Genomic DNA, 24,282 nt, shown 5'->3' on the forward strand with positions numbered 1-24,282 from the left:
GCCAACATTTTTTTTTTCCGTGTCTTGCCTCACTCCGGAGTCCATGACAAGCAGATAGACACCATCCTTTTGACTGTGCGTGCAGTAACAAGGGAGATAGAGCCATATCGCCCGTAATTAGCTTAGCTCAAACACTGGAAGTGTATGGGTAGTGTTAGCCTGCCTCCGCCTAATGTCATCAGAGAAACTCTTCAGCAACTCTAAACGGGCCGATCTTCGTCTCAGAGCTGACAAAACTCTCCTGTAAGGCATCTTGAGCGGTCAAATGCCGCTAACGGGACGAGATCGGTCAAAACGGAGGGTTCAAGCAAAGACGGTTTATTTTGGTTCAAGCTAGCTACATCGAGGGTAGGTTAGCTTCCTATTTCAAAGTAAAAGCATGAATTGTATCGTCATGGTTTTCTGTATGTAAAGGGCAACGGGTGTTTTATTTTGTGAAAGTAACCGGGAAGTAACCAGAAGTGCGTTAGTCACAACGGCTAGCTTGAGTAGCGCCGAATTCGTCCGAACAAAACAGCTGGTATTTACACAAATTAACGACACACTGCTGATCTAAACGGCTACTTTCTCGCCCAAAAATGTTTGAAATGTTGATAATGTGATATATTTACAGAGTTTAGAGCTAAAATGAAATCTGCTTCTGACTGCTGATTTCGGCTCGGGTAGGAGGCAGGCTAACACTACCTATAGCTACACTTCCAATGTTTGAGCTAAGCTAATTACGGGCGATACGGCTCTATCTCCCTTGTTACTGCACGCACAGTCGAAAGGATGGTGTCTATCTGCTGGTCATGGACTCAGGAGTGAGGCAACAAGACACGAAAAAAAATGTTGGTGTATCCCTTTAATTGTGCAGCCGTTCTCTCTTGGTGTAAACCATGGCAGCAGAGAAGACTTACAAACAGCTCCTTATGAGTTTTTTTTGTCTTTATTTAGTTACATATGAAGCTGATACTCTGTCAGTTGTGATGAGTGTAGCTACACTAGAGAATCACTGGTAAGAAATGCTGATAATTTACAGTACAGTTACCTAATGTCCTGTTTTTCAAAGGTCACCACACAGCACTCCTCCTCAGATACTGAACTCCACTCCTACACTGTAAAACAATGTTCAATAAAACCTTGTTCTTCTTCAGGGTATCATCTCATACAGTGACATATCCATCCTCCCCCCCCAACTGTCTCTAATCTATGTTTTTCCAGGACGACAAGGACAGCGATGTGTGTGAGGAGGAGGACCTGGTCGGAAACAGAACGAGTAACTCGGCCAACAGGAAGAGGCAGCTGTGGTGGGAATCTCGCCAGGGCACCGATGAGAAAAACGTACGTGAAGGTCAACTCACACATGGCTAAGAAAAGTTACTGGACAGGTCATGTAGTGATCATCATTTGGCTGAGCAAAACTTTTGTACAACACAGATCCCATTGTTAAAAAAAAACACACACAAAAAAACAAAACAGGAATCCATTGTTTGAGGAAGCACATGCTGGAAATCCAAACAGCCCTGAACATATCTCTAAGATCTGCTTAATATTTTTCTTCAGCTTCTAAAGTGTTGAACTTCTTTCAATGAGCTTTGGCCGCTAATAACCCAAATAACACATTTCCTCCTTATTCTCAGAAACAATAACTAACGTTTCCATCTCACAGTTTGATTCAGTCGAGCTATTAAACAACAATAGAGTGGAAAGGGGGAAAATGCTGTAATATTGTAGCGTAGCAAAAGTTGAAAACAACAGGAAACTCACTCTTTGTTGCACTGTAAACTGGAGCTGTGGCTGTTGCTTTTTTAAAAAAAAATTATTATTATTATTATTACCCCGAGCTCTCACCTTCATAATAGACTCATCCCTGGGAAGATTTCATCTGGAAATGCACATGCACATCACTGACCTTGTTCCTATATTAAGGTCCGTAGTCTGCCTGCGCCGGCCACCTCCTGAGGTTTAAAAGCTTTTAGGGTGTGCAGACACACAGATGAGTGATGGGCTCGATTTACAGAGTGGTGCTGCCCGGCTTTGTTCCTGCTTATCAGCGACTATAAAGAACAAGGAGGCCTTTGACTCCAGCAGCTCATCGATAACACACCTTGTCTTTGTATGCTCTTTTCTTCTCCTCCCTCCCACTGTAGCTCCTCGCCACCCAGGAAGTCATCAGTACAACTGAGGTGGGGGCTGCTCTGGATGCGTCTCTAAAGTCTTGTGCATTTTTTTTTTTTTTTACCCCCTTTCCTTCCTCTCCCCGTCTTCAGCCCTGCTGCGAGAAAAAGGAATCGCTGCAAACAAAGTGCTTTTCACACTGCACCCGTACAAACTGTAGCTGTCCAGTGTTTTTTTTAAAGCGCAGAAAGGCGAAAGTAAATATCAAAGCGATTCCCTTTGGATGACGATGTTATTATGAAATGCTTTGCAGCTCAGAAACAAAATGTGCAGTGTGAAAAGTAGAATAATTCTCCTCTCCCTTCAACCTCCCCCACAAAGATAAAGTGTTGTAACAAAGTCGCTACTGAGACTAAGGGGGGAAAAAAAGCAAAAAATATCCAGCAAGTGAATCATTCAATCAAACACAAGTTACTCCCTTTTGTCTTTGTGGGGCAGAAAGCTGAACAGATGTGTGACCCCTGAACACATCAGTGCCACAGTTGTAGAAATGTGATGTGTAATTTTTTAATGATGATGATCTACAGGTTGTGCCGACATCCAACGGGACGTCGTTTGACTTTGTCACAGCCGAGAACGGACCGGTCTGCCTGGACCTGTACTCCACCCCCCAGTATAAAATGGACCAGCCCAGTGATGGCACAGGTGAGAGATTTAAACATTTTATAAGCTGTATACACTTTTAATAAGTGGTCAGTAACAAAATATAATGAAGAAAACAAAATAGAATAGATGTTATAACTTCTTCCGACCACATTAAAGTGTGTTTATTCCATGTTTGTCCACCACTGATGCTAAATAATAATAATAAAAGTGTTTCAGTCCTGAGCAGATCCAACTACAGTTGCAGAACTGCTATAAAATAACAAGTGTTACTAGGTATAACAGGTATAACTTGTGCCAAATTGTAATTAATTTCATGTTTTTAGCTAATTTAAATCAAAGTGTAGTTTTTTGTTGGTTGATACAATGTCTGAGACTCATGTTGAGGAATTTCCTCTGAAGCCAGGTGGATAAATAAAGTTTGTTTTCTAGGTTTCTTGAGAGAAGTACAGTATAAAAATACAACGATATTTTCAAGGATCGAGAGTCAAATAATGAATTTGCTCTAAGACAATTCTAGTAATTCACATTTCTATAGAGTAAACGAAAAGCAGCAGGATCATATATAATATATAGCTACAGTACAGTGTTGGTGGATCTCTGCTGCAGCTCGGGATTAGCTTTGAAAAGTCTGAGAATCCAACTTGTTTGGTTTGGAGGCCGCAGCTTTTTCAACAAAAGACCTGTGTTATAAACTGTGTGTGTGTGTGTGTGTGCAGTTTGAAGAATGTGATCCAAAAAAGATTCAATGTTTTTTTAGGCTTAGGGAATCCAGGGCTTCTCAGTTTCTTCTTGTATTCTTTTTTTTATTTAAAATTGGACTCTCGCAAACGCCCCCAGAGAACAAGACCAAATCACAGGAGGGCCAAACCTAACGGAGGAGATGAGAGCCGCCCTGTAACTACCTCAGTAACACGCTGTGCTCCCGTGTTTCTGTGTTTCTGTGTCCAACCCAGAGAAGAAGAATGAGTGTGTGTATGAAGTGTGTCTGCCCCCGGAGGATTCGGTGTTGGACGGAGGAGAGGAGAAGTCTGAGGGAGGCGAGGACGGCATGAAGAAAAGAGGAGTCGGCGCGATGGTCAAAGTCTTTCACTTCATCATGAAACAGAGCTACATCTGTGCTCTCATAGCCATGATGGTGAGTAACGCGGCCCACAGGTGTGGTGGCGGCGCCGCAGCACAACGTCCTACAGAAAGTGGCCTCTGCTGCGTTTGTGTTCAGTATTTGTTGGATGTTGGGAAAGAAAAAACATCCAAAATCAATTCAGTCATTTGTGAATTCCACAAATATGATGCATCACATTCAAATTCAAAACAAAGAAAGCTTTATTTTTCTAGAAAAAACACAACATACTTATTGATTCTTGTACTAGTGTAGCCTACTGTACAATGTAATGCGGAGTTTGATATAGTATACACAGGACCAGAAAGGAGCCAATAAAAAAATATTGTAGCATGTGAATACAGTATTAGTCTACTTGCCAACAATGAGTACCCGGAAATGTTGAGTACCCCAAAGTTTTATGTTAGAAATAGATAGTATGGGTCCCCAGTATTCAGAAACTGCCGGATGCTAACTTATATATATTGGGCAATTAGCATAATTGACATAATTAGCATAAATTAGCATAATTGCCTATATGGGCAATATTTCAACAAAATTGACTTGGCTGATCTGGGCAATATTGGAGTGGTTTTAGGGGTTATTGATGATGCTGAATCCATTTCTGACATTTTCAAAATTCAAAATGGCTGTCTAAACCGGAAGTGACCAGATTTTAACCGCCAGTGGGCCGATTTTGATGGATTTCAAAATCTGGTCACTTCCGGTTTAGACAGCCATTTTGAATTTTGAAAATGTCAGAAATGGATTCAGCATCATCAATAACCCCTAAAACCACTCCAATATTGCCCAGATCAGCCAAGTCAATTTTGTTGAAATATTGCCCATATAGGCAATTATGCTAATTTATGCTAATTATGTCTGTTATGCTAATTGCCCAATATATATAAGTTAGCATCCGGCAGTTTCTGAATACTGGGGACCCATACTATATATTTCTAACATAAAACTTTGGGGTACTCAACATTTCCGGGTTCACAATGGGGCCCTATGGGCTGGCAAGTAGACTATATAGGCTACGTATAGCTATTAGGAATGTACCCGAACCCGAATACGTTATTCGAAAGTGCACAAATAATGCTTTGATCCTGAATAATTTTTCTGTCAGAAGTTTCTCCTCATTATTCTGGAGCTTTTTTGTAAAAAAAAAAAAAAAAAAAAAGAGACGTTTGGATGCGTGTTTTGAGCATGATTTTACGATTTAGCTTTAAGTTACGCATCGCCCACTTCTGGTTTATTCCCGAATACGAATAATGAATCCGAAGTTTTTTTTGATAGCCTGAATCCGAACCCGAATACAAATTGTGCACTGGCTGTATAAACCTTCATATATAGCTACACTGTTGCCCAAAAAGTTTTTTTTCACCTTTCTCATGAAATGATTATGACAATGTGATTTATTTTGATATATAAAGTGTGTATCTTCTCAAAACCTTATTGATCAATCTCTTCCAAACATATGACTGTGAAAATTACCCACAATTAACCTATTTAATAGGAATAAAAAGAGAAATGTGTCTGAAAACAAAAATTATTCCAACTTTATGGGCAACAGATGAGTAATATACTGTATGAATGATAAATAAATGTGAATCCCTTCTCCTCAGAGTCCTGAGTCTCATAAAGAGTAATGAGGACACTGGGTTCATGTTTGTGTCAGGTCAGGCTTTAAACAAGGGGAATTATGGGAGTTTTATTGTTACAAAAAAAAACCTATTGCTTTATTTTACGTGTCTGTAAAGTCCAGTTTATTTCCATATAATCTCCTGAGGGTGATAGAGCAGAGAGTGATGAGTTGGTGCTCTTCCAGTCATCACTAAACGCTAAGCTAGCACAAGTTGAAGACGAGCTGAACGTGCACAATGTGAAACGTGTCTTCAAACAAACAAACAGTTCAGCATTAGTGAAGAATACAGTTTCCACTCGCTTATAATGAACAATGAAGATTCACTGCAGCTGAAAAGGAGCAATTTCTTTCATGGAAATTCATCTGGAAGTCACTCGCAACTCATCAAAGTAACTAGAATAACAGCCTCCGACCTTTGTCTCCATTTTTCCTGCAATTAACACCAAACTGCAAGCTTCAAGGAAATATTAGGAAATAGCTGACCTGTGGAATGACATGTCAACTCCTTTTTTCTTTTCCAGTATCTATTCCAGTTTTTATTTTTTGACCTGGTATCTCTCTGCAATTATTCACTGTGTCTGGAGCTGCATTTTCATTCCCAGCAGCATGGAAAGTCTTTTTAGATAATTAGGCTCTAATTTTGAGAAATATATCGGTTGTGCTTCATTTAACAGGTAGACATAACGTCCTAACAATTTCCTTAGGAAGCAGCTAACTCTGAATGGATGGTAACCGGATGGCATGATTTGGACGTGAAGCGCCAAAGTCATTACATGAACATCCAATAGAAAAACAGTCGGACTTAATAGTGTAAATCCACGAAATTTAAAATCTCCTCTGTTCATTCATAGACAGAAAGTTACTGTGGAGATTAAAGCAGAAGTAAGCGGTCCAGTCGTTTTGGCTAATGCTGTGTTCCAGGCAGGCTTTTGAAACCGTAAATTACAGCTTCAAGTCACAACTTACGACTTTGTAGCGTTCCAGGCAACCCACTCGTGTTTTTCCGACCTGTTTTACCTGTGAAAGTCACTATAACGGCCACTCGTAACTTCTGACCCGTGAACTCGTACCAGATCGAACTGGTACGACTTCACAGGTCGGAAAAACACGAGTTACGGGTTGCCTTGAACGCACCATAACGTCTTGTCAGCCGATGGAGTTAGCAGCCCCCGCCCTCGTCATGGATCTATTGGTCCTCGTCCCTACGTCGCCACATTCACGGCGTCCCTTGGCTGCACACACAGCCCTTCATGCCGTTCTCTCTCCTCATTGGATAAAAATTGTAGGATACGAGAAAAGTTTTCTCCTCGGCTCAGAGCAGAGCAGAGTGACTGACAGACCCGTGTTTCAGACCAAACACTCTATGTAAGTGATTGCTGTCGGAAGATAGAACTATTTAAGACTTATATTAACACAAAAATATCGCTTACTTCTGCTTTAAGATGTGAAACCAAAGTAAACATGAAAATGACGCGCCACCAGCTGCCTCATCAGACATGTTGCTCCTCTGTAAAACTCGAAAAACGTAACTCCTTCCTGTGTTTTGTTTCTCCTCAGGCGTGGAGCATCACGTACGTCAGCTGGCTGACGTTCGTCTTCCTCTTGTGGTCGTGCATGCTGTGGATGGTGAGGGACCGGCGGCGTTACGCCATGCTGTCGTCCCCCTTCATGGTGGCGTACGGCAACCTGCTCATCGTCCTGCAGTACATCTTCAGCTTCGAGAACGTGGACGAAGTCCCGGGGTTCTTCCTCAAGAAGCAAAACCCCTTCCACTCGCTTTCCTCCAAGGTTGGTCACCTCAGAGAAAAAAACGTTGAGGTTTGCAGCTGCTGAAGCTTCTCGTGTCTAGAAAACATTTTTGTTCGTTCCTTCGTTTTTTTTATTTACAAATCATTTTTAAATCCAAAATACAGTACAACTTCTATTTATAGCATACAACAGACATGATCTTGTATATTCTGTTTTTAGGGTGACTTTTTAACATCCGTCTGGGGACTACAGATGAAAAATAGCCTCTTGGCTAATTCTGGCGCATTTACAGTGATGTTATTAATGTGCACTGTCCCTGTTTTCAAATAAACGTATTATTATTATTATTAAAAAGGGTAACCGAAGCTATCTGTAGCTTATGAAAAACAACAATACAATATATTATGAAAACAATTTCTATTTCTACCTAGATTCTAACCTAATCCTAACCACCTAAGGTAATTCCATAAGTACAAAGAGTATAAAGTTTAACACAATAATAACACATCAGGCACAAGTACATGAAGCAAAATACAGCAACCCAAGCTTGAATTAAACATATTTCAACAGCAGTTTTTGTTTTAATCTCTTTGGTCTCTTTAACGGTCTTGCTAAGACTTGTACATTTCAGTTTCCGTTTCTTTCCCTTTATAAGTTGTTTCCCTCTCGTGTTGTATTCTTCGTGCGTGGGTAAAGAAATCGGTAGATAACCGCCGACCTTCTGCTGTTTTACTAAACAGTGCATACGTTCCCTTCCCTTCAGAAGCAAAGGTGCAATTACATTTCACACCTGGGTCAAACTGTATTTTAAAGTTTATCCTAAGCCCCAGATGGATGCGACACACGTCTTGAAGGTTTAGACAATTCGCTTTAACGTCAGAAGCTCAGATCTGATTTACTGTATATACATACGCTGCATCTGTACCGCACTGACACCGTCCAAGCAGGTTTAAAGTAAATGCAAATGATTTGTTGGTTCATCTCTTACTTCTTTGCTTGCTTGGTCGTCTGTACGTCGTCCAAACGTTTTATTCATGGTGTGTAGGTCCTGTGTCTGCTGAGCTTCTGGCTGCTGTTGAGACAGACGCTCACAGAGAGAGTGGAAAAACAAAAGGAGGACAGCGCCGGTCTCTCAGACGTTCATGTGGAGGATCAGGAGAAGAAGGGTAAGCCCCGGGCTCTTATTGTGTTTAGGTTATAGTATATAGTATAATAGTAATGTTGGGAAATTACAACCAGCTGTTACAACCACACGTCCTCTAAAAATTATATTTTGGTCAGTAAATACATAGCTTCTACTACAAGCCACAACTATTATGTACAAGTATCTGAACTGAGACATAAAAGAGCTGGAGACTTTTGGCGCTTATCAATATTTATACACAGAGGAGAGTTGTTTTTTTGCCTTCAGAATTATCTGAGTTTGTTTGTTTACACTTGACACATTATACCTTCTGGTTTAATTTCACAGGGAGGAGTGAGGAATGTGGACACTGTTTAGTAGTAATCGATCCACTTCAGTACCCCAGTAAAAAAAGGATTGATTACTTAACTTTTCAAACAAATACTTATTCATTCATACTCACACCAGGCCGTCTAAGCAGTTTCACCTTCCTGTGTGTGTTTCCAGCGTTTACATACAGAGGCACTGTTTTGTCGAAGATGATCTTGTGTTGTAAGCCGTGTGTAAACATGCGATAGAGTTTATATCTCACTATAATGTGGCTGTTTATTAATGTACATCCACAGTATAACTCCTCCTGTGGACACACATGAGAGGAGACTGGCCTATAAACATGGATAAAGGAATGACAGTATAATAAAACACAGCTGTAATAATGTGTAATAATAATAATATGTTTATTAATCCACATTATTAAACACTTAAAGGGATAGTTCAACATTTTGGCAAATTGGCCCATTGCCATAATCCCTATAGTTTTAGGAGTCAGTTCGTTACCTTTAATTGTCGGTGCAAGCTATTTTTAGAATGGCGGAGCAGAGCCGTGAGCTGCTCAGAGCTACGCTACGGAGGCTAATGGGATTTCTTGGTTTCCCTCATCAAACTCATCAAATACACAATCCAACAACTCCAAAACGCTCTGGTGGACAAGTTGTGACCTGCACATTCACCACGCTATGAGATAATAACACAACGTTACCAGACAGAGTTGTTTTAGAGGGAAATTCATGCAAAACCCCTGATGTGCGTTGCCATAGGAGGCAAACTCAGTCTGGTAACGTTCTCATAGCGTGGTGAATGTGCAGGTCACAACTTGTCCACCAGAGCGTTGTGGAGTTGTTGGATTGTGTATTTGATGAGTTTGATGAGGGAAACCAAGAAATCCCATGAGCCTCCGTAGCGTAGCTCTGAGCAGCTCACGGCTCTGCTCCGCCATTCTAAAAATAGCTTGCACCGACAAATAAAGGTAACAAACCTACTGCTATGACTATAGGGATTATGGCAATGGGCCAATTTGCCAAAATGTTGAACTATCCCTTTAAAAACCTTTTTGACCTGGACAAGATAATGTCAACTCCACTTTTATTTGCTAAATTCAGTGAAACCCCCCCCCAAAAAACTGGTTTGTGTATCCTGTATAAACACAATAATAATTCTCAAGGGCAGGTGATGCCAATGTAAATGTCTTATTCCAAGCATTTCTGTTTGGACAAAATCAAATAGTGACAATGAGTTTTATTTTGTTATTTTAATTTTATTTTAACTAATCATATTCTAAAATGTTGTATGATTTATGTTACATTGCATTATTTATTTACAGAGAAGTATTATTAGTAGTATCGTTAAGAGTCTGAGTTGACGACTGACTTGACCATCGACCTACAGTACAGTACTTGACAGTGGTGTTGGTGCTGCTTTCTGATTGGCTGCTGTGTTTTATAGAGGAGGAGGAGTCTGAGGAGGGCGGCGACGAGCAGGACATCATGCAGGTGCTGGGCAACATGGTCATGGCCATGCTGGTCAAATACTGGATCTACATCTGCGGGGGGATGTTCTTCTTCGTCAGCTTCGAGGGAACCATCGTCATGTACAAGATCATCTACATGATGATGTTCCTCTCCTGCGTGGCGCTCTATCAGGTAGCACGGCAACCAGCCAGCCAGCTCGCCTCGGCCTCGTGTCCTCTCAGTACTATGAAAAGAGTTTTTGGTAACACTTTATTTGACGCCTATCTCTATTGCCCAATTCCAATTCTATTTTTCATCCCTACCCCTAGCCCTACCCCTAGCCCTTAACCCTTACCCTTGAAACGGAGCTACAAGGAGTAGGGTTGAAACCCCTACGAATTGGGACATCACTTCAACAATCACATACGTCATCAGTCGTCTCTGCTGGCTTTCACATAAGCAGACGTGACAAGCTTTTGCCACAAATCCTCTATTCAAAACCACGTTAACTTAATGAAATAAAATAAAATTTAATGAAGACTGATCGGTTCATTGTAAAACATTTATTTATTGATGTAAATGCTGTGATTTCTGTATAGGCTACAGATCCCCCAGGCAGTGCTGCTCCTGTGTCCAAAACACATGAAGCTTCACTTTTAATTCAAACAAATTAATGCGACAATTGTTACATTTCATCAATGAGACCAGCATTTATCTCCTAAAAAGAATGTAACTACGCGGCGGTAAACCTTTAAAAACCTGCGGGTAAGTTAATTAGCGTCCGTCTTTTCTACCGGGATGACGACGGGGGTTGGCCGGCTGATGAGCCGTTGATCTGCTCCACAGGTGGAGGCTCCAACGTGGAGCTTCACTTCTCCGAAAAACATCGGAGCAAACGTCTAAACAGCCTCATTTAGATAAACCGACCGCACATTGGGGATCTAAACAGCTACTTTCTCGCATGAAAAAATATTAAAACTTAACAAAATGACGTAATAATAAAATAAATAAAACAGCTGCCGGTTGCCGCAAGATGCATTCTGGGAAACTTGCCATAGCCCTCGGTCCGTAGTGTGTCCCTGAAAAATCTCAGTTTCGAGGGCGAGATAGCCAGACCACTTCCCCCTAACCCTTGTCTGAACCAGAATTGGGACACCCCTACCACTTCACGTGAACGCGCAAAACGAAGGGTTAGGGCCAAGGGCTAGGGCTGAGGGGAGAATTGGAATTCACCCACATTATAACCATACTTATAATGAGTTATAATGCAGTTGTAGCACTGTATAACTGTAGTTATAAACACTCATAAATGATCATAATGCTTTATAACAATAATCATAACACACTATAAAGCATTTTATCATGACTTATAAGGTCAGGTATTATAATACATTATAACTGTTAGTAACTCGCTGACAATGCCCACATCGATAAAGCATTATAAATATAGTTATAATGTGTTACAATTGGCTTATAAACATGTATAACTACAGTATCATTATAAACACTCATAAATGATAATAAGGCTTTATAACAATAAGCATAACACATTATAGAGCATTTTATAATGGCTTATAAGGTCAAGTATTATAAGAGTTATAATGCTCTATGTGTGCGTGTGCTTATTGTTATAAAGCCTTATGCTAATTTATGAGTGTTTATAATGATAGTTAAACACGTTTATAAGACAATTGTTACACAGTGCTATAACTGCATTATAACTCATTATTAGTATGGTTATAATGCGTTATAGAGATAGGCGTCAAATGAAGTGTTACCGAGTTTTTCATTCCTCATTTTATTTATAAGAGTATGATGCTGTTAAACTTCCAAATTCAGTTTCCCCCCAAAAAACAGAAGGTGCCGACAATTTTAGTATTGTCATAAAGTCTGTGCACAGCAGACTCATAATCTCTGGTGTATTCTTGACTGTTTTATAACTCCCACAACTACAACACAAAGGAGCAGTGTCCCTAAATCCAGACGTCCTCTGGCTGCTGTTCGCAGTTTAATGGATTATACCTGTTAATGTCGGATAAATCAAACCACCCTCTGTAAAACAATTACTGCAATTATTTTTACCCAGGTGCACTATGAGTGGTGGCGAAGGATCCTGAAGTACTTCTGGATGTCGGTGGTGATGTACACCATGCTGGTCCTCACCCTCGTCTACACCTTCCAGTTTAAAAGCTCCAAGACCTTCTGGTCCAACATGACGGGAATGGATGAGGAGGGGTGAGGAGCAGGAACATCTGTTCTCTACGTCCTGTCTGTATCCGAAACTCTGCCCACGTTAAAGATTATGGAAAATGTGTTTTAATGAAAATTCAAATGGTATTTTCTTAATAAGAGTTCTTGCTCCAACACACAGTTTATAGATAATGTTTCCGTCCTCCCACATGCTTTGTTGACTCGATAAAACGCTTGAAAATTAGCTTTTTATGTTTTAAACACATCTTTTATTGTGTTATTACCAGATAAGAAGACAGAACATCCACAGGATTAGTGAAAAACACAAACGGAAAAAGGAAAGGTTGAATAGATTTAACAAAGTGGATATAGGTTGTGGTGCGATCCAGAACTATAAGCACTTTGTATTGCATGATCATGCATGAAAAGTGCTCTATAAATAAAGTTTTGAGTGATTGATATGATAATACATAGCGATTTTCATTTTTAAAAAAACAGTGCATTGTTTTATACGGTGTCTGATGCACATGAGTGAAAGAGTCTTATAATATAATAAATAATCAGAAATCCTTCTTTTGCCACAGTCGCAGAAAGAAGAAAAGCATTTGATCCCCTCTTTACTTTTAACAGCTGTTGTGAACAACTGTTGTAAACGTTCGTATCCGAGCGCGGCCTCCTCACCCACAGATGCCACAAACACACTGTAACCTCAAGTCTTGGTTTCTTTTTTCTTGTTTTGGTTTCCATCTCTGCAGCCTGAAGGACCTGGGCCTGGAGGAGTTCTCTGTGTCGGAGCTGTTCACCAGGATTTTCATTCCCACTTCCTTCCTGCTGGCGTGTATCCTCCATCTGCACTACTTCCACGACCGCTTCCTGCAGCTCACCGACCTCCAGGCCGCCGTGGCCAAAGAGCAGAGCACTATCTACAGGTGAGACGCACGGCACGCTCTTCATTTATCACTGACGAGTCTTTGTTCTTTTGTATTAGGTAGGGTGAAGTTCAAATGAGAGAATTACAAAGTTTTTAAGTTTTAAATAGAAAGTGAAATTGAAAGTTATGATCAGAAGTAGTCACTTTTTTACTTGGTCGGCAAAATGTTGCATCTGGTGTGAATGTATCAGAAACTCTTAGATCTTAGTTTTGCGTAAAGGGAAATCAACATTCATATCTTTTTATAAAAACAATTGATCCTACTGTACATAGAGTACAGTCAAATTTAAAAGTTCAAAGGGCTTTTATTCTGAAATTCCACATAAGATTGGCCTAATTTTTCCTTGGTGTCATCAGTCTGAAGTGGAACAATCAAGTGATAACGAGTAGTTTTTAAGAAATATGAATCTTAATGTAGACAGAATACATTCAAATTGAAAAGTTCAAAGGGCTTTTATTCTGAAATCAGACTAAAGGTGGATCACCAGTCAGGTAAAGTGGGAATCACCAATGTATCAGTTGTGTGTTTGAGGAAATAAAGACACTTGAATACCAGCAGACGGAGGTTACAACTTGAGAAATAATTAAAAAAAATCTTTCTCAGACAGAATTTTTATCTGTTCAAAATCTCAGATATGACTCTCATCATATACAATACAATAAAACTCAAATTTTATAACACATGAGAAACACAAACTGAGGCTGTATCATAATAAAGTGACTCCACACATGGATTATAACTAATAATAATATTGATTATTATTGTTATTAATATAGTTATTGCCCAAGAATGCCCATCACTCAACAACAGTAAATGAAACCCGGCATCGATTCATCCCGTCTCATCATCATCATCACACCCTGTTAAATGTCCATTATAACCACAGTTCCCATCATGCATCTGTCTCTGTGTGCTCCGCCTTACATCATTCACATGTTACTGTAGCAGTCTGTGGCATCCTGTGTTTAACTTCATTGTCTTGTTGTTGAACTTTCCATCATTTCGCCGCCGCTTGCTCTGCTGCTTCTCCCCGTGACCTTCATGCTGCCGTCTCTCTCTCTCTCTCCTCTCCTCTCCTCCACCACTTCCTCACAGCCACGCTAAAGTCAGTGAACGTGTCTATGTGATCATGAATAGGTGGGTACCTGCTCGGTTTCTGAGGCATCCAACCACAACTCTCCCCCCCTCTCCTCCCCCTCCTCCCCCTCCTCCTCCCCCTGGTCCACCTCGGAGTCTGAACCTCCTCCTTGTCCCACGACCTCCCTGCCCCTCCTCACACTTTTTTAACCCTTTTGCGAAACACAATACGTTGACGATCGTCTGGAAATACTTTCATCATTCCTGCCTCTCACATGAATTATGTTCTTTTTCAGGTTTTGTATTGTATTATTTTGCCTGTCGCCCTCTTTTCTTCTTCTTATCTTCTCTGTTTCCTGTTTCTGGACCTTTAACCTCTTTCCTTTTTTCCTCTCTCCAGTAGTTTCACAAACTGTCCGGCCCAAACTGTCCGGCCTGTGTGACGACAACTTCTCTCTCGAGCATGTTTCAGTATTATAAAAACTATTTTTCCCTTTGAGTATCTTGCCGATGCTCTTCACCCTCCCTCTGTGCACCGACCTCCCTTTCCTGAAAACAAGCTTGTCTCCCCCTGAACCACAGGGAGACTTTTGACCAGTTTTCAATGCATTTTTATTTATTTTTTATTCATTTTTATATGGAGTTGCAGCCTCTCCTCACTGTTCATCTTAACTTCTTGTGTAACTTTATTGTTCTGAGCAGCATCAAGCAAAAAATTCCCTCTGGTCAGAGCAAGTAAGTACAGTATGAGCACTGGATAAATAATGAGATGCCTGCCTGGATGTGCAGCCGATTCATGCAAGCCAAACCCGAACCTTTTGTCCTTGCTCCATTTGCCTGAGAAGATTTTAAAGGGTTAATGCCTCCCTTTCAGCTATAACCATTTATCTACTGCCAGATACCAAAAAAAACCTACAAAATCAGAGATTGTTGAGATTGTTTTAAAGAATGCAGAAGGAATGTGCACTTGCTTTTCGGTTACAATGCCTGATGAAACGCTCTGCTGCTCTGCTGTTCAGTTAGCGGACACAGAGTTTATGGTTTCCATCTGAATGTTTGCACCGGAGCCTCTTGAGAAAATCACCTGGACTGTGTTTATGTGTAGTGTTGTGTTTCTATACGTGTGAGGACAAAACGTCTACAGAAAGAAAAAGAAAAAAACTGCCTCAATTTCAATTCAATTTAATTTAATTCCTATATTGTCATTGTGAGCTGTGCAAACAATGAAATTTGAAATAGAAGCTCTCATGGTGTTTAAAAAAAAAAGAAAAACCTGACACTCATCCTGTGCTTGGATTAGGATTTAGGATCAGTCTGAATTAATAATGCACAAGTGCTCATCAAACATGGATACATCGCAGCCTAAATCCATCACTCAACGTCAGTCAAGTCAGATATAACAGACGTTGTTCAAACACTTCAGCAGAAATAGAAATGTCTCACAGTCAGTTTGACGCACATGCAGTTTAAGACAAGACAAGACAAGTTTATTTGTATGGCCCATTTTTACAAATGAGTTTGTCTCAAAGGACTTTACAAAGTGATGCTTCAAGGCAAAATGACTTGAAATGTCATATTTAGGGCAAATTAAAGCATGGGAGGTTTTTAGACATAGCAGTGAGGCCTTCAGAAATGTAGGGAACAGTCCCAATGTTAAAGAGTTACGTCCAAAACCCCCTGAAGTTTAGGAATACACCAATTAAGTCACCTGTTCACATTATATTTCATGGATTTATGGAGTCCCACACTGGTCTCTGCACCTAACTTGTTGAAGTCTATGTGACTTTATAAAGGCTGCTGGGTACAAATGTAGGAATATGACTGGATGCTCTGGTAGCTAAACCACCGACGAATGAGCCAGATGACAGTAACTAACCAGCTGAGTCAAGCATGAGCTCAATGTAATTTTTTTGGTTCGTTTTTTAGACTAATAGGAAGTTATCGTTACCTTGAATGATTGAAAAAAGAAACCCAAAAAACTAAGTTAAATCAGTAGGCATAATTAACTATCTCAACATATGAGCTCTGTGTTCTGCCAAAACTTCATAATTACCATATTAAACAAGAGTTTTGCCAATTAACAGTAAAGACAGTGAATGGAATAGGAAACAGACTATGCAAATGTGTTTTTAAGTTTTATTTATTTAAAATCTGAAAGTTTGAGCCTCTACATTTCCATAACAACTGAGCCAACTCTCCTGCTTATTTGAAAAGCTTCTATTTTAGCCAACAAACACCATCTAAATACCTCTAAAGTAAAAAAATAAAAAAGTCCAAGTGTCTGAAAGTCCTCACATGTGTAGAAACACACCGGTGTGTGAGAGTCTGCCTGTGTGTTTGTGTGTAACACCTTCTCCCCCGTCTTCAGACTGGTGCACCCCGACAGTCTGGCCGACCTCACCATGCTCAGCGCCGCCTCGGTGGACGCAGCGCTGCCCAGAGAGGAGAAGGAGGAGGGGGAGGAAGAGGAGGAGGGGAAGAAGAAGAAGACGAAGGAGGAGGAGGAGGAGGAGGAGCTGCAGGAGAAGCAGGAGGAGCGGGGGGAGTGGGGGACGGAGAAGGAGAAGAACCAGGCCCTGGTGGTGGTGATGGATGAGGCCGACCTGACTGGCGAGAAGCCCAGGAGCTTCTCCGACCCGCGGCCGTCCAGCGCAGAGGAGCCGAGCCACCACTGCAGTGCAGGGACGGAGGCAGAGCCGAGCACGGAGCAGAGCTCAGGTACCGGGAGAAACTACTGTACAGCACTGCTTTTATTATTGATGAACCTGTTGACTCCTCATTGATTAATCTGTTGGTGAAGAAAGTGAAAGGTCCAAGATCCTCACTTGATGGTACAAAATAAGATCCCTCTTCAAGAACTCATGACTCATATGATCGATCAGTTATTATTAATTAACTAACACACAATCCCATCTACACCACTCAGAGGAGATTATTTCAGAATGTCTTAACCATGATTATTGACACACCACCTCATCCCCACTCAAATTATACTCATGGAAATCTGGAATTATTCAATCCTGAAACAAGGTTTGGAGATACAGTTGTTTACAGTTGTTAGCACTTATCTCACAATCGGTCACCGTTGAGTCACAGTAAATCACAGTTTTGAGGTTTTTGTCAGAAATCAAGGTTTGAAAAAGAAGTTTAAGCCACCTCAGTATCTGTTGCTGTTCTGCCAGTCAAGCAGAACATCTCATCTAAAATCTGTTTCTGTGTTATAGATCAATAAATAATTCCAAGAAGATCCTCACTTGATGGTACAAAATAAGTTCCTGCTTCAAGAAGTCAAAACTCAAGCGATCGATCAGTTGTTATTATTAATAAACTAACACACAATCCCATCTACAATACAGTACACCTCTCAGAGGAGATTATTACAGAACGTCTTAACCATGATTATTGACACACCACCTCATCCCCACTCAAATTATACTCGCTTTAACCTCATGGAAATCTGGAATTATTCAATCCTGAAAAAAAGCTTGGAGATACAGTTGTTTACAGTTGTTAGCACTTAAGTCACAGTAAGTCACCGTTTTTTGAGATTTTTGTCAGAGATCAAGGTTTGAAAAAGAAGTTTGAGCCACCTCAGTATCTGTTGCTATTCTGTCAATCAAGCAGAACACCTCATCTATAATCTGTTTCCGTGTTACAGATCAATAAATAATTCTAAGAAGTAGACAAGTTGCAAACAAGAAATCAGCTTCATAATAATATTAATTGAAGCTTTATTGTTAGAGCAGATTCAGGGATTCAAAGCTCCAATATACTGTACAGTACACACCTCCACCAGCTGCAGCAGTTTACTGTATATTATAGTATTTACAGTATAGCTATTGATTACTTTTCTGGTCAAGATTTGACACACAAAACATATAATGTTCTTATTAAAAAACATACAATATTTGGATTACAGCATCTAATAGTATATGAAGTCAGTTAAATTACCTTCACCTCAACATTTATAGTAAAATGCTATCTGCTAATGCATCAGAATAGTCGTCATTTTATGGCGATTAGTTGACGAATCGACTTAATTTTAACAAGACACGGCTCCAAATGTTTTTTTGTTATTTTTCCTGCGACCAATCGACCAATGAAATTAGGTCGGCTAATGATTTTTTGGTCAACCAGTGCTTGGTCGACTATTTGGGTGCAGCCCTAATCGGAAGTGCAATAAATATTGAGATATGTGATGTTTAATACTGTAGCTGCAGTATTTTTACAGTGCAGTACGGTGCAGTCCTCCAACACGCGGTGGTTCTGAACACTGGCTCTTTATCACACCACCTGTAAATGTGTCACTTATAAACCCTGATGGTTTAATTGACTTGTAACTAACTCATGTTGGAAAAGTAAAGATGAAGTTATGATTCATCTAGAAGCTGTTAAACGGTCCCGTGTGACCTTTTCCCACACTGTCGGCCATGTTTTCTCCCTCTCACATGTCCCATTGAGAACTTCACAGACGTTTCTCTCAGATCTCCCTCGGCCTGGTGAAGAAGCTCAGTCTGCTGCCCCGAGGATCTGCTGCCTGCTCCCTCACCAGCCGCCCATGAATCATCTCAGGCCGAGTAGTAAAAATGTGTTGCATTGCACATTTTTTGGGCTCAGTGAGATTTATCTCCGGCTTTCTGTCGTGACACGGCGCGTAGCTCAAGTGCTCACTTTCACCCTTTTACATCTCTGTGCTAGCGCCGACCAAAGCTGCACCATTAGCATATTTACACAGACGGTCACACTGGTCTTAAATTAAAACTGTTGTTTATATACACAGAAAATAAAATAGGTGATAAAACACGGCCCTGCACGGCCTCTCGGTTAATAATGAGCTGCTGGGTATGTGAGCTATATGCTCTCAGTGTCTCTTGTCCAAACAATGAGGCCTCTATTAAAGATAATATGGCTTTTGTAAAAAAAAAGAAAGAAAAAAAGAACTGTGCTGGAGGTTTTATATCCTTTATGAGAATATAAAACCAAATTCAAATTCATTCATTCTCAGGTAATGAAAGCAACACTTTCAGATTTTAGCTTATGTTTCCATCCACCCTGAAAAAAACAAAACCAAATACATAAACAAACCTTTAACAGTTTCAGGATCTATATAAAACACATGTTTGGCTTTTTGCATTGACCCCTGTTATGTGTAACAGTGGTGAAATTATACACACATACGCTGTTGTAATTTATTTTTCCTGTAACACAGTCAATATTTAATTTCTTCCCTGATTTCCATGTTCAGTCGTTGGAGTTACTTTCCATGTGCACTCGTTTTTATTAAGTGTTTTTGAATTACAGGCTGCAACTAAGGATCAGTTCTGCTATTAATTAATGCACAGGTTAATTTTCTTTTTTCCCCCATTTCATTTATTTTCTTGAATACTTCTATAACATTTTCGTAAATGACAAAAAAAAATGGTGGTAAAATGAAAAATTGGAAAAGACTGACCAAAAAGAACAACATGGTGCATTTGTTGGGGACTATTTTCAACCGTTGATTCATACGTATTCAATGCAGGTGTGCTATCGGTAGTATAATAAATGAACTTACACTTTAGGTACTTTACTTTATTTTAATAGTAGCGAATGCAGGGACACGTCACTTAATGCTATAACCCTCTATTGAACAGAGGAATAAGATATATTATATCATATTTCAGTGAGCTTTATCAACATTATTAACAACATCACATGAACAGTGATAGGCCATATATTCCTGTTAATTCCCATATATTCCCGTTAATTCCCATGGAAATTTTCCAACTTTGAAAATTCCCAGAATTTTGCAACCCTAATACTGTACTAGCTAAGTAGACAACAACATATTTGTCGACAGAACATCACTGGGTAACACTTTATAATAAGTACAGTACACACTATTAAGCATTAGTTAAGCATTAATAAATACTAAATTCTTCATTTATAATGCATGAATACTCATTAGTACCGGTATGTAGTTTATAAATAAAGTTAGTGCTTATCAATGATGAGTAAAACATTTTTAACTGTGTTTATAAACTACATACTAATGAGTATTCATTTGTTATAAATGATGAATTCAGTATTTAATGCTTAACTAATGCTTAATAGTGTGTACTGTACTTATTATAAAGTGTTACCCAGTGATGTTCTGCCGACAAATATGTTGTTGTCTACTTAGCTAGTACAGTATTAGGGTTGCAAAATTCTGGGAATTTTCAAAGTTGGAAAATTTCCATGGGAATTAACGGGAATATATGGGAATTAACAGGAATATATGGGAATAAACGGGAATATATGGGAATAAACAAGAATATATGGGAATAAACGGGAATATATGGGAATAAACGAGAATATATGGGAAGTAAAGGGAATATATGGGAAGTAAGGGGTATAAACGGGAATAAATGGGAATATATGGGAATAAACGGGAATGAATCCGAAATTTACAAAATTGAAGATTGGCCCTTAACAGGGAGGGGAGTCATGTTTTTTAATTGTATTTTGCATGGATGTCTGCTTGTTACAAAACAAAATATTTACATTTATGTTTGGATATGATACAGTTTGTTTAAATTATCCCCAATTTCCAGTTAATTCCGATAAATTCCCATTATTCCCATAATTCCCATGGAAAGTTTCCAAGTTGAAATATTTCCAAAATTCCCCATCTTAACTTCCCATGCAAAGTTTCTGGAAATTTACCGGAAATTTACTGGAAACTTTCCACCCCTTTGCAACCCTGTAGTATATATACAGTATACATAAATGTGTTTTTCTTGACTATTATTTAATTGAAATCCAGTGACCAAACATTCTCGTGGATTCATCCGTTGCTGTCGAGTGAGGAAGCTGCAACACAGATTCTCAAAGCAAAACTTGACAGTAGGAAACGAGTGAACATCTCCAGACGTGTTGTTCCTCGAGCGTAAAGAGTTGATCACGTTATCAGTCTGTCCCATCTTTAAGCCGGCGCACGGGAAGACGCATAAGCAAAATGCCAGGAGCTGCTGCATGACGGTGTTTAAAACAGACGACACGCTGCTGTACAGTAATTGCGGCGTGAGAAAACCTGGAAACGATTTCCATTTGCACCTCTTCGCTCCTGTTTTTTTTTTTTCCTTTCCGTTCAGAGTGCGGTCTGGTTTGTGTCTCATCGTCTCCTCCTCCTCCTCCTCCAGATCTGAAGAACAAGTGGCACCTGGTGGTCGACCGTCTGACCGTGCTCTTCCTCAAGTTCCTGGAGTATTTTCACAAACTGCAGCTGTTCATCTGGTGGCTGCTGGAGATCCACATCATCAAGATTGTGGCCTGCTACATCGTCCTGGTCTCTGTCAAAGAGGTAGGAAAGAGAAGGAACGAGAACGAAAATCTTGACTTTACATTAATAAAATAAATCTTCTAGATGGAGCGAGAGAGTGAGAGCATCTGAAAAACAGATATGTGGAAGAAAGTGTTTTTAATGACGTGTTTCTGAGACGTTTTATTTTGTGTTTAGAGTTGTTGTTAAACTTAAAGGGTTTCTGGAGCTTTTTCCTTTTCTCTGCACTTTTTTTTTGCAAGTATGAGAAGTTTGAGCCAGGGTTTTATCCTTGTGTTTTTACTCATACACTGGCACCATGAAAACCAGTTTCTGAATTAGATGCTGAGTAAAGTTGATCACTTGAGCCAAGTTGAGCCAACAGGGATTGTTCAGAGTATTTCAACCTCAGTTATATTCCTATTATTACAATAAACTTGTAATGTAGCTTTTTTTAAATATATAAATCTAGACCTCCAGGTTAATGCTGTTGATTTGCACCTACTTTTTATTTATGTCTTACAAACCACATGTAATTGTGCTTTTAAATAATACAGAATAACGACTTGTCATAGTCATCAGTCAGTCAATATCCTTTATTTAACCAGGTAAAAAACTCATTGAATTTTAAAACCTCTTTTCCAAGAGTGACCTGGCCAATACGGCAGCACAGAAGCAGGATGGTTACACCAAACACACAAGACACAAATAAAATACAGTCACACATTACAGGAAAACTAGAGTGGGATTATGAAATGATTACACAATGCAATCACAAGATCTGATTGAGCTCATTTCCCTGTCTTTTATAATCGACTTGAATTCCCCCAGACGTACAAGATATGTCAATTTGAAGGTAGACGGGGCAGAAAATGTAAAAGCCTTTTTGCCCAGTTCCGTTCTGACTCTCGGGACCTGCATCTGTATGATGTCCTGAGAACGCAGGCCATATCGGCTGAGGTTTCTACACACGTTGAAACACAAATATGTTGTAGGCAAAAGTTCACAGGGTTCAGGTTGAGGAGATCGGTGGAAAAAGGATTTGTGTCACCCGAGCTGTTTTTTTAGTCCTCATCACCTGTTATTATCTCCCGTGCAGGTGTCTTTGTTCAACTATGTGTTCCTGGCGTGCTGGGCGTTCGCGCTGCCCTACAGTCAGTATCGGCCGCTTGCCTCCAGTATTTGCTCCGTGTGGACGTGTGTCATCATCGTATGTAAAATGTTGTACCAGCTGAAGTCCATCAATCCCCAATCCACGAACTGCACCATGGTGAATATAATTAGGAAATATTTCCCAACCCTATGACTATAAACTACTATATACACTTATACTTTTGTTCGTACGTCCTCTAAATCAGCCCTTATCATCGTCTCTGTCTGCAGCCGCCGGGCTACACGCTGGAGCAGGCGGCCGAACTGAGCAACTCTCTGCTGTATAAGGATCCTGTGGATCCGGCCAACTGGGTTGGTTTGAATAAGGCGGAGGACCTGCTGGGCTACCTGAGGGTGAGGAGAAGATCGTCAGCTCCACGTCAGCATTTCAAGAAAACACAAACTTGAAATAGAAAAAAAAGAACAGTGTATTTTGTTTGTCAGATGTTATTTTTATATATGAAAATGTAGTTATGATCAGGGCCGTTGCTAGGAATTCTGGGCCCCCTTAAAGAATACTAAAGTGGGCCCCTCCCCCTAACTTTTCCTTCTTTTTTTTTTAGACTACGTATGTATTATCGTTTTTTATTTAGCCTTCTTTGTTTTGATGCTAATGCAGCATTACACTGCAAAAACTCAAGTATCTTAGCAAGAATATTTGTCTTATTTCTAGTCAAAATGTAATTTCTAGTCAAAACAAATCTCATTATACTTAAAATAAGACACATCATATTAAAAGTAGCTTGTTTTTAGACACTTTTTACTTCTTTCAAGCATATTTTCACTTGGAATAAGTAGAAAAAATCTGATAGTGGAGCAAGTTTTTCTTCCTTATTACAAGCACAAAAAACTTACTTTCACTGGCAGATTTTTCTATTTATTGTGAATTTAAGTGAAAATTATCTAAAAACAAGTTAATTTTTAGGTAATGAGTCTTATTTTAAGTGGAAAGAGATTAGTTTTGACTAGAAATTAGACATTTGGACAAGAAATAAGGCAAATATTCTTGGAAAAATGTTTTTACAGTGTACTATGAGTATTAGTCAGGGTCTTACGCAGAATAAATCAGTCATACAAAGATTAGACTACTGGGGTTTTTTATGGGCCCCACTGGGCGCTGGGCCCCTAGAATTATCATCACCTTTCTCCCCTATACAACGGCCCTGGTTATGATTATTCCACTGAACGTACAAGTGATGATTGAAAACTGTTTACTAAACTTCTTTAACAAAAACTCATCATATTTACCCGTGAAAACCTAAAATAAGTGTTTTTATTTGACTTACTGTAACACCTTAAATCACATCTACATCTTACATCTACCTTTTTATTGGTTGACATGTCAATAATCTAATGATGATAATAATAATAATTTTATTTTGTAAAGTGCTTTTCATAAAATAATAAGTGCTACAGAAACCAGAAACAAAATAACAAAACACTGTGAGCAATAAAGCAACAACAACAAAAAAACACT

At 39.6% G+C, this 24,282-nt stretch overlaps 1 protein-coding gene across 2 annotated transcripts in view; it reads left to right on the plus strand.

Moving 5' to 3' along the window:
* piezo2b (piezo-type mechanosensitive ion channel component 2b) overlaps positions 1-24,282 on the plus strand; it is a 116,972-nt gene that overhangs the window by 48,093 nt on the left and 44,597 nt on the right. For both annotated transcript variants that reach the window (XM_085803786.1, XM_085803785.1), the window contains exons 9-21: positions 1,204-1,323; positions 2,133-2,168; positions 2,688-2,805; positions 3,720-3,901; positions 7,071-7,301; positions 8,308-8,428; positions 10,168-10,364; positions 12,259-12,407; positions 13,118-13,291; positions 16,740-17,089; positions 21,535-21,695; positions 22,753-22,923; positions 23,037-23,159. In XM_085803786.1, coding sequence (XP_085659912.1) covers positions 1,204-1,323; positions 2,133-2,168; positions 2,688-2,805; positions 3,720-3,901; positions 7,071-7,301; positions 8,308-8,428; positions 10,168-10,364; positions 12,259-12,407; positions 13,118-13,291; positions 16,740-17,089; positions 21,535-21,695; positions 22,753-22,923; positions 23,037-23,159 — 2,133 coding nt within the window. The remainder of the gene's footprint in view (positions 1-1,203; positions 1,324-2,132; positions 2,169-2,687; positions 2,806-3,719; positions 3,902-7,070; positions 7,302-8,307; positions 8,429-10,167; positions 10,365-12,258; positions 12,408-13,117; positions 13,292-16,739; positions 17,090-21,534; positions 21,696-22,752; positions 22,924-23,036; positions 23,160-24,282) is intronic.

Source organism: Trachurus japonicus, chromosome 17, assembly GCF_045865225.1.
Source record: "Trachurus japonicus isolate A0001 chromosome 17, Traja_1.0".
Lineage (NCBI taxonomy): Eukaryota > Metazoa > Chordata > Actinopteri > Carangiformes > Carangidae > Trachurus > Trachurus japonicus.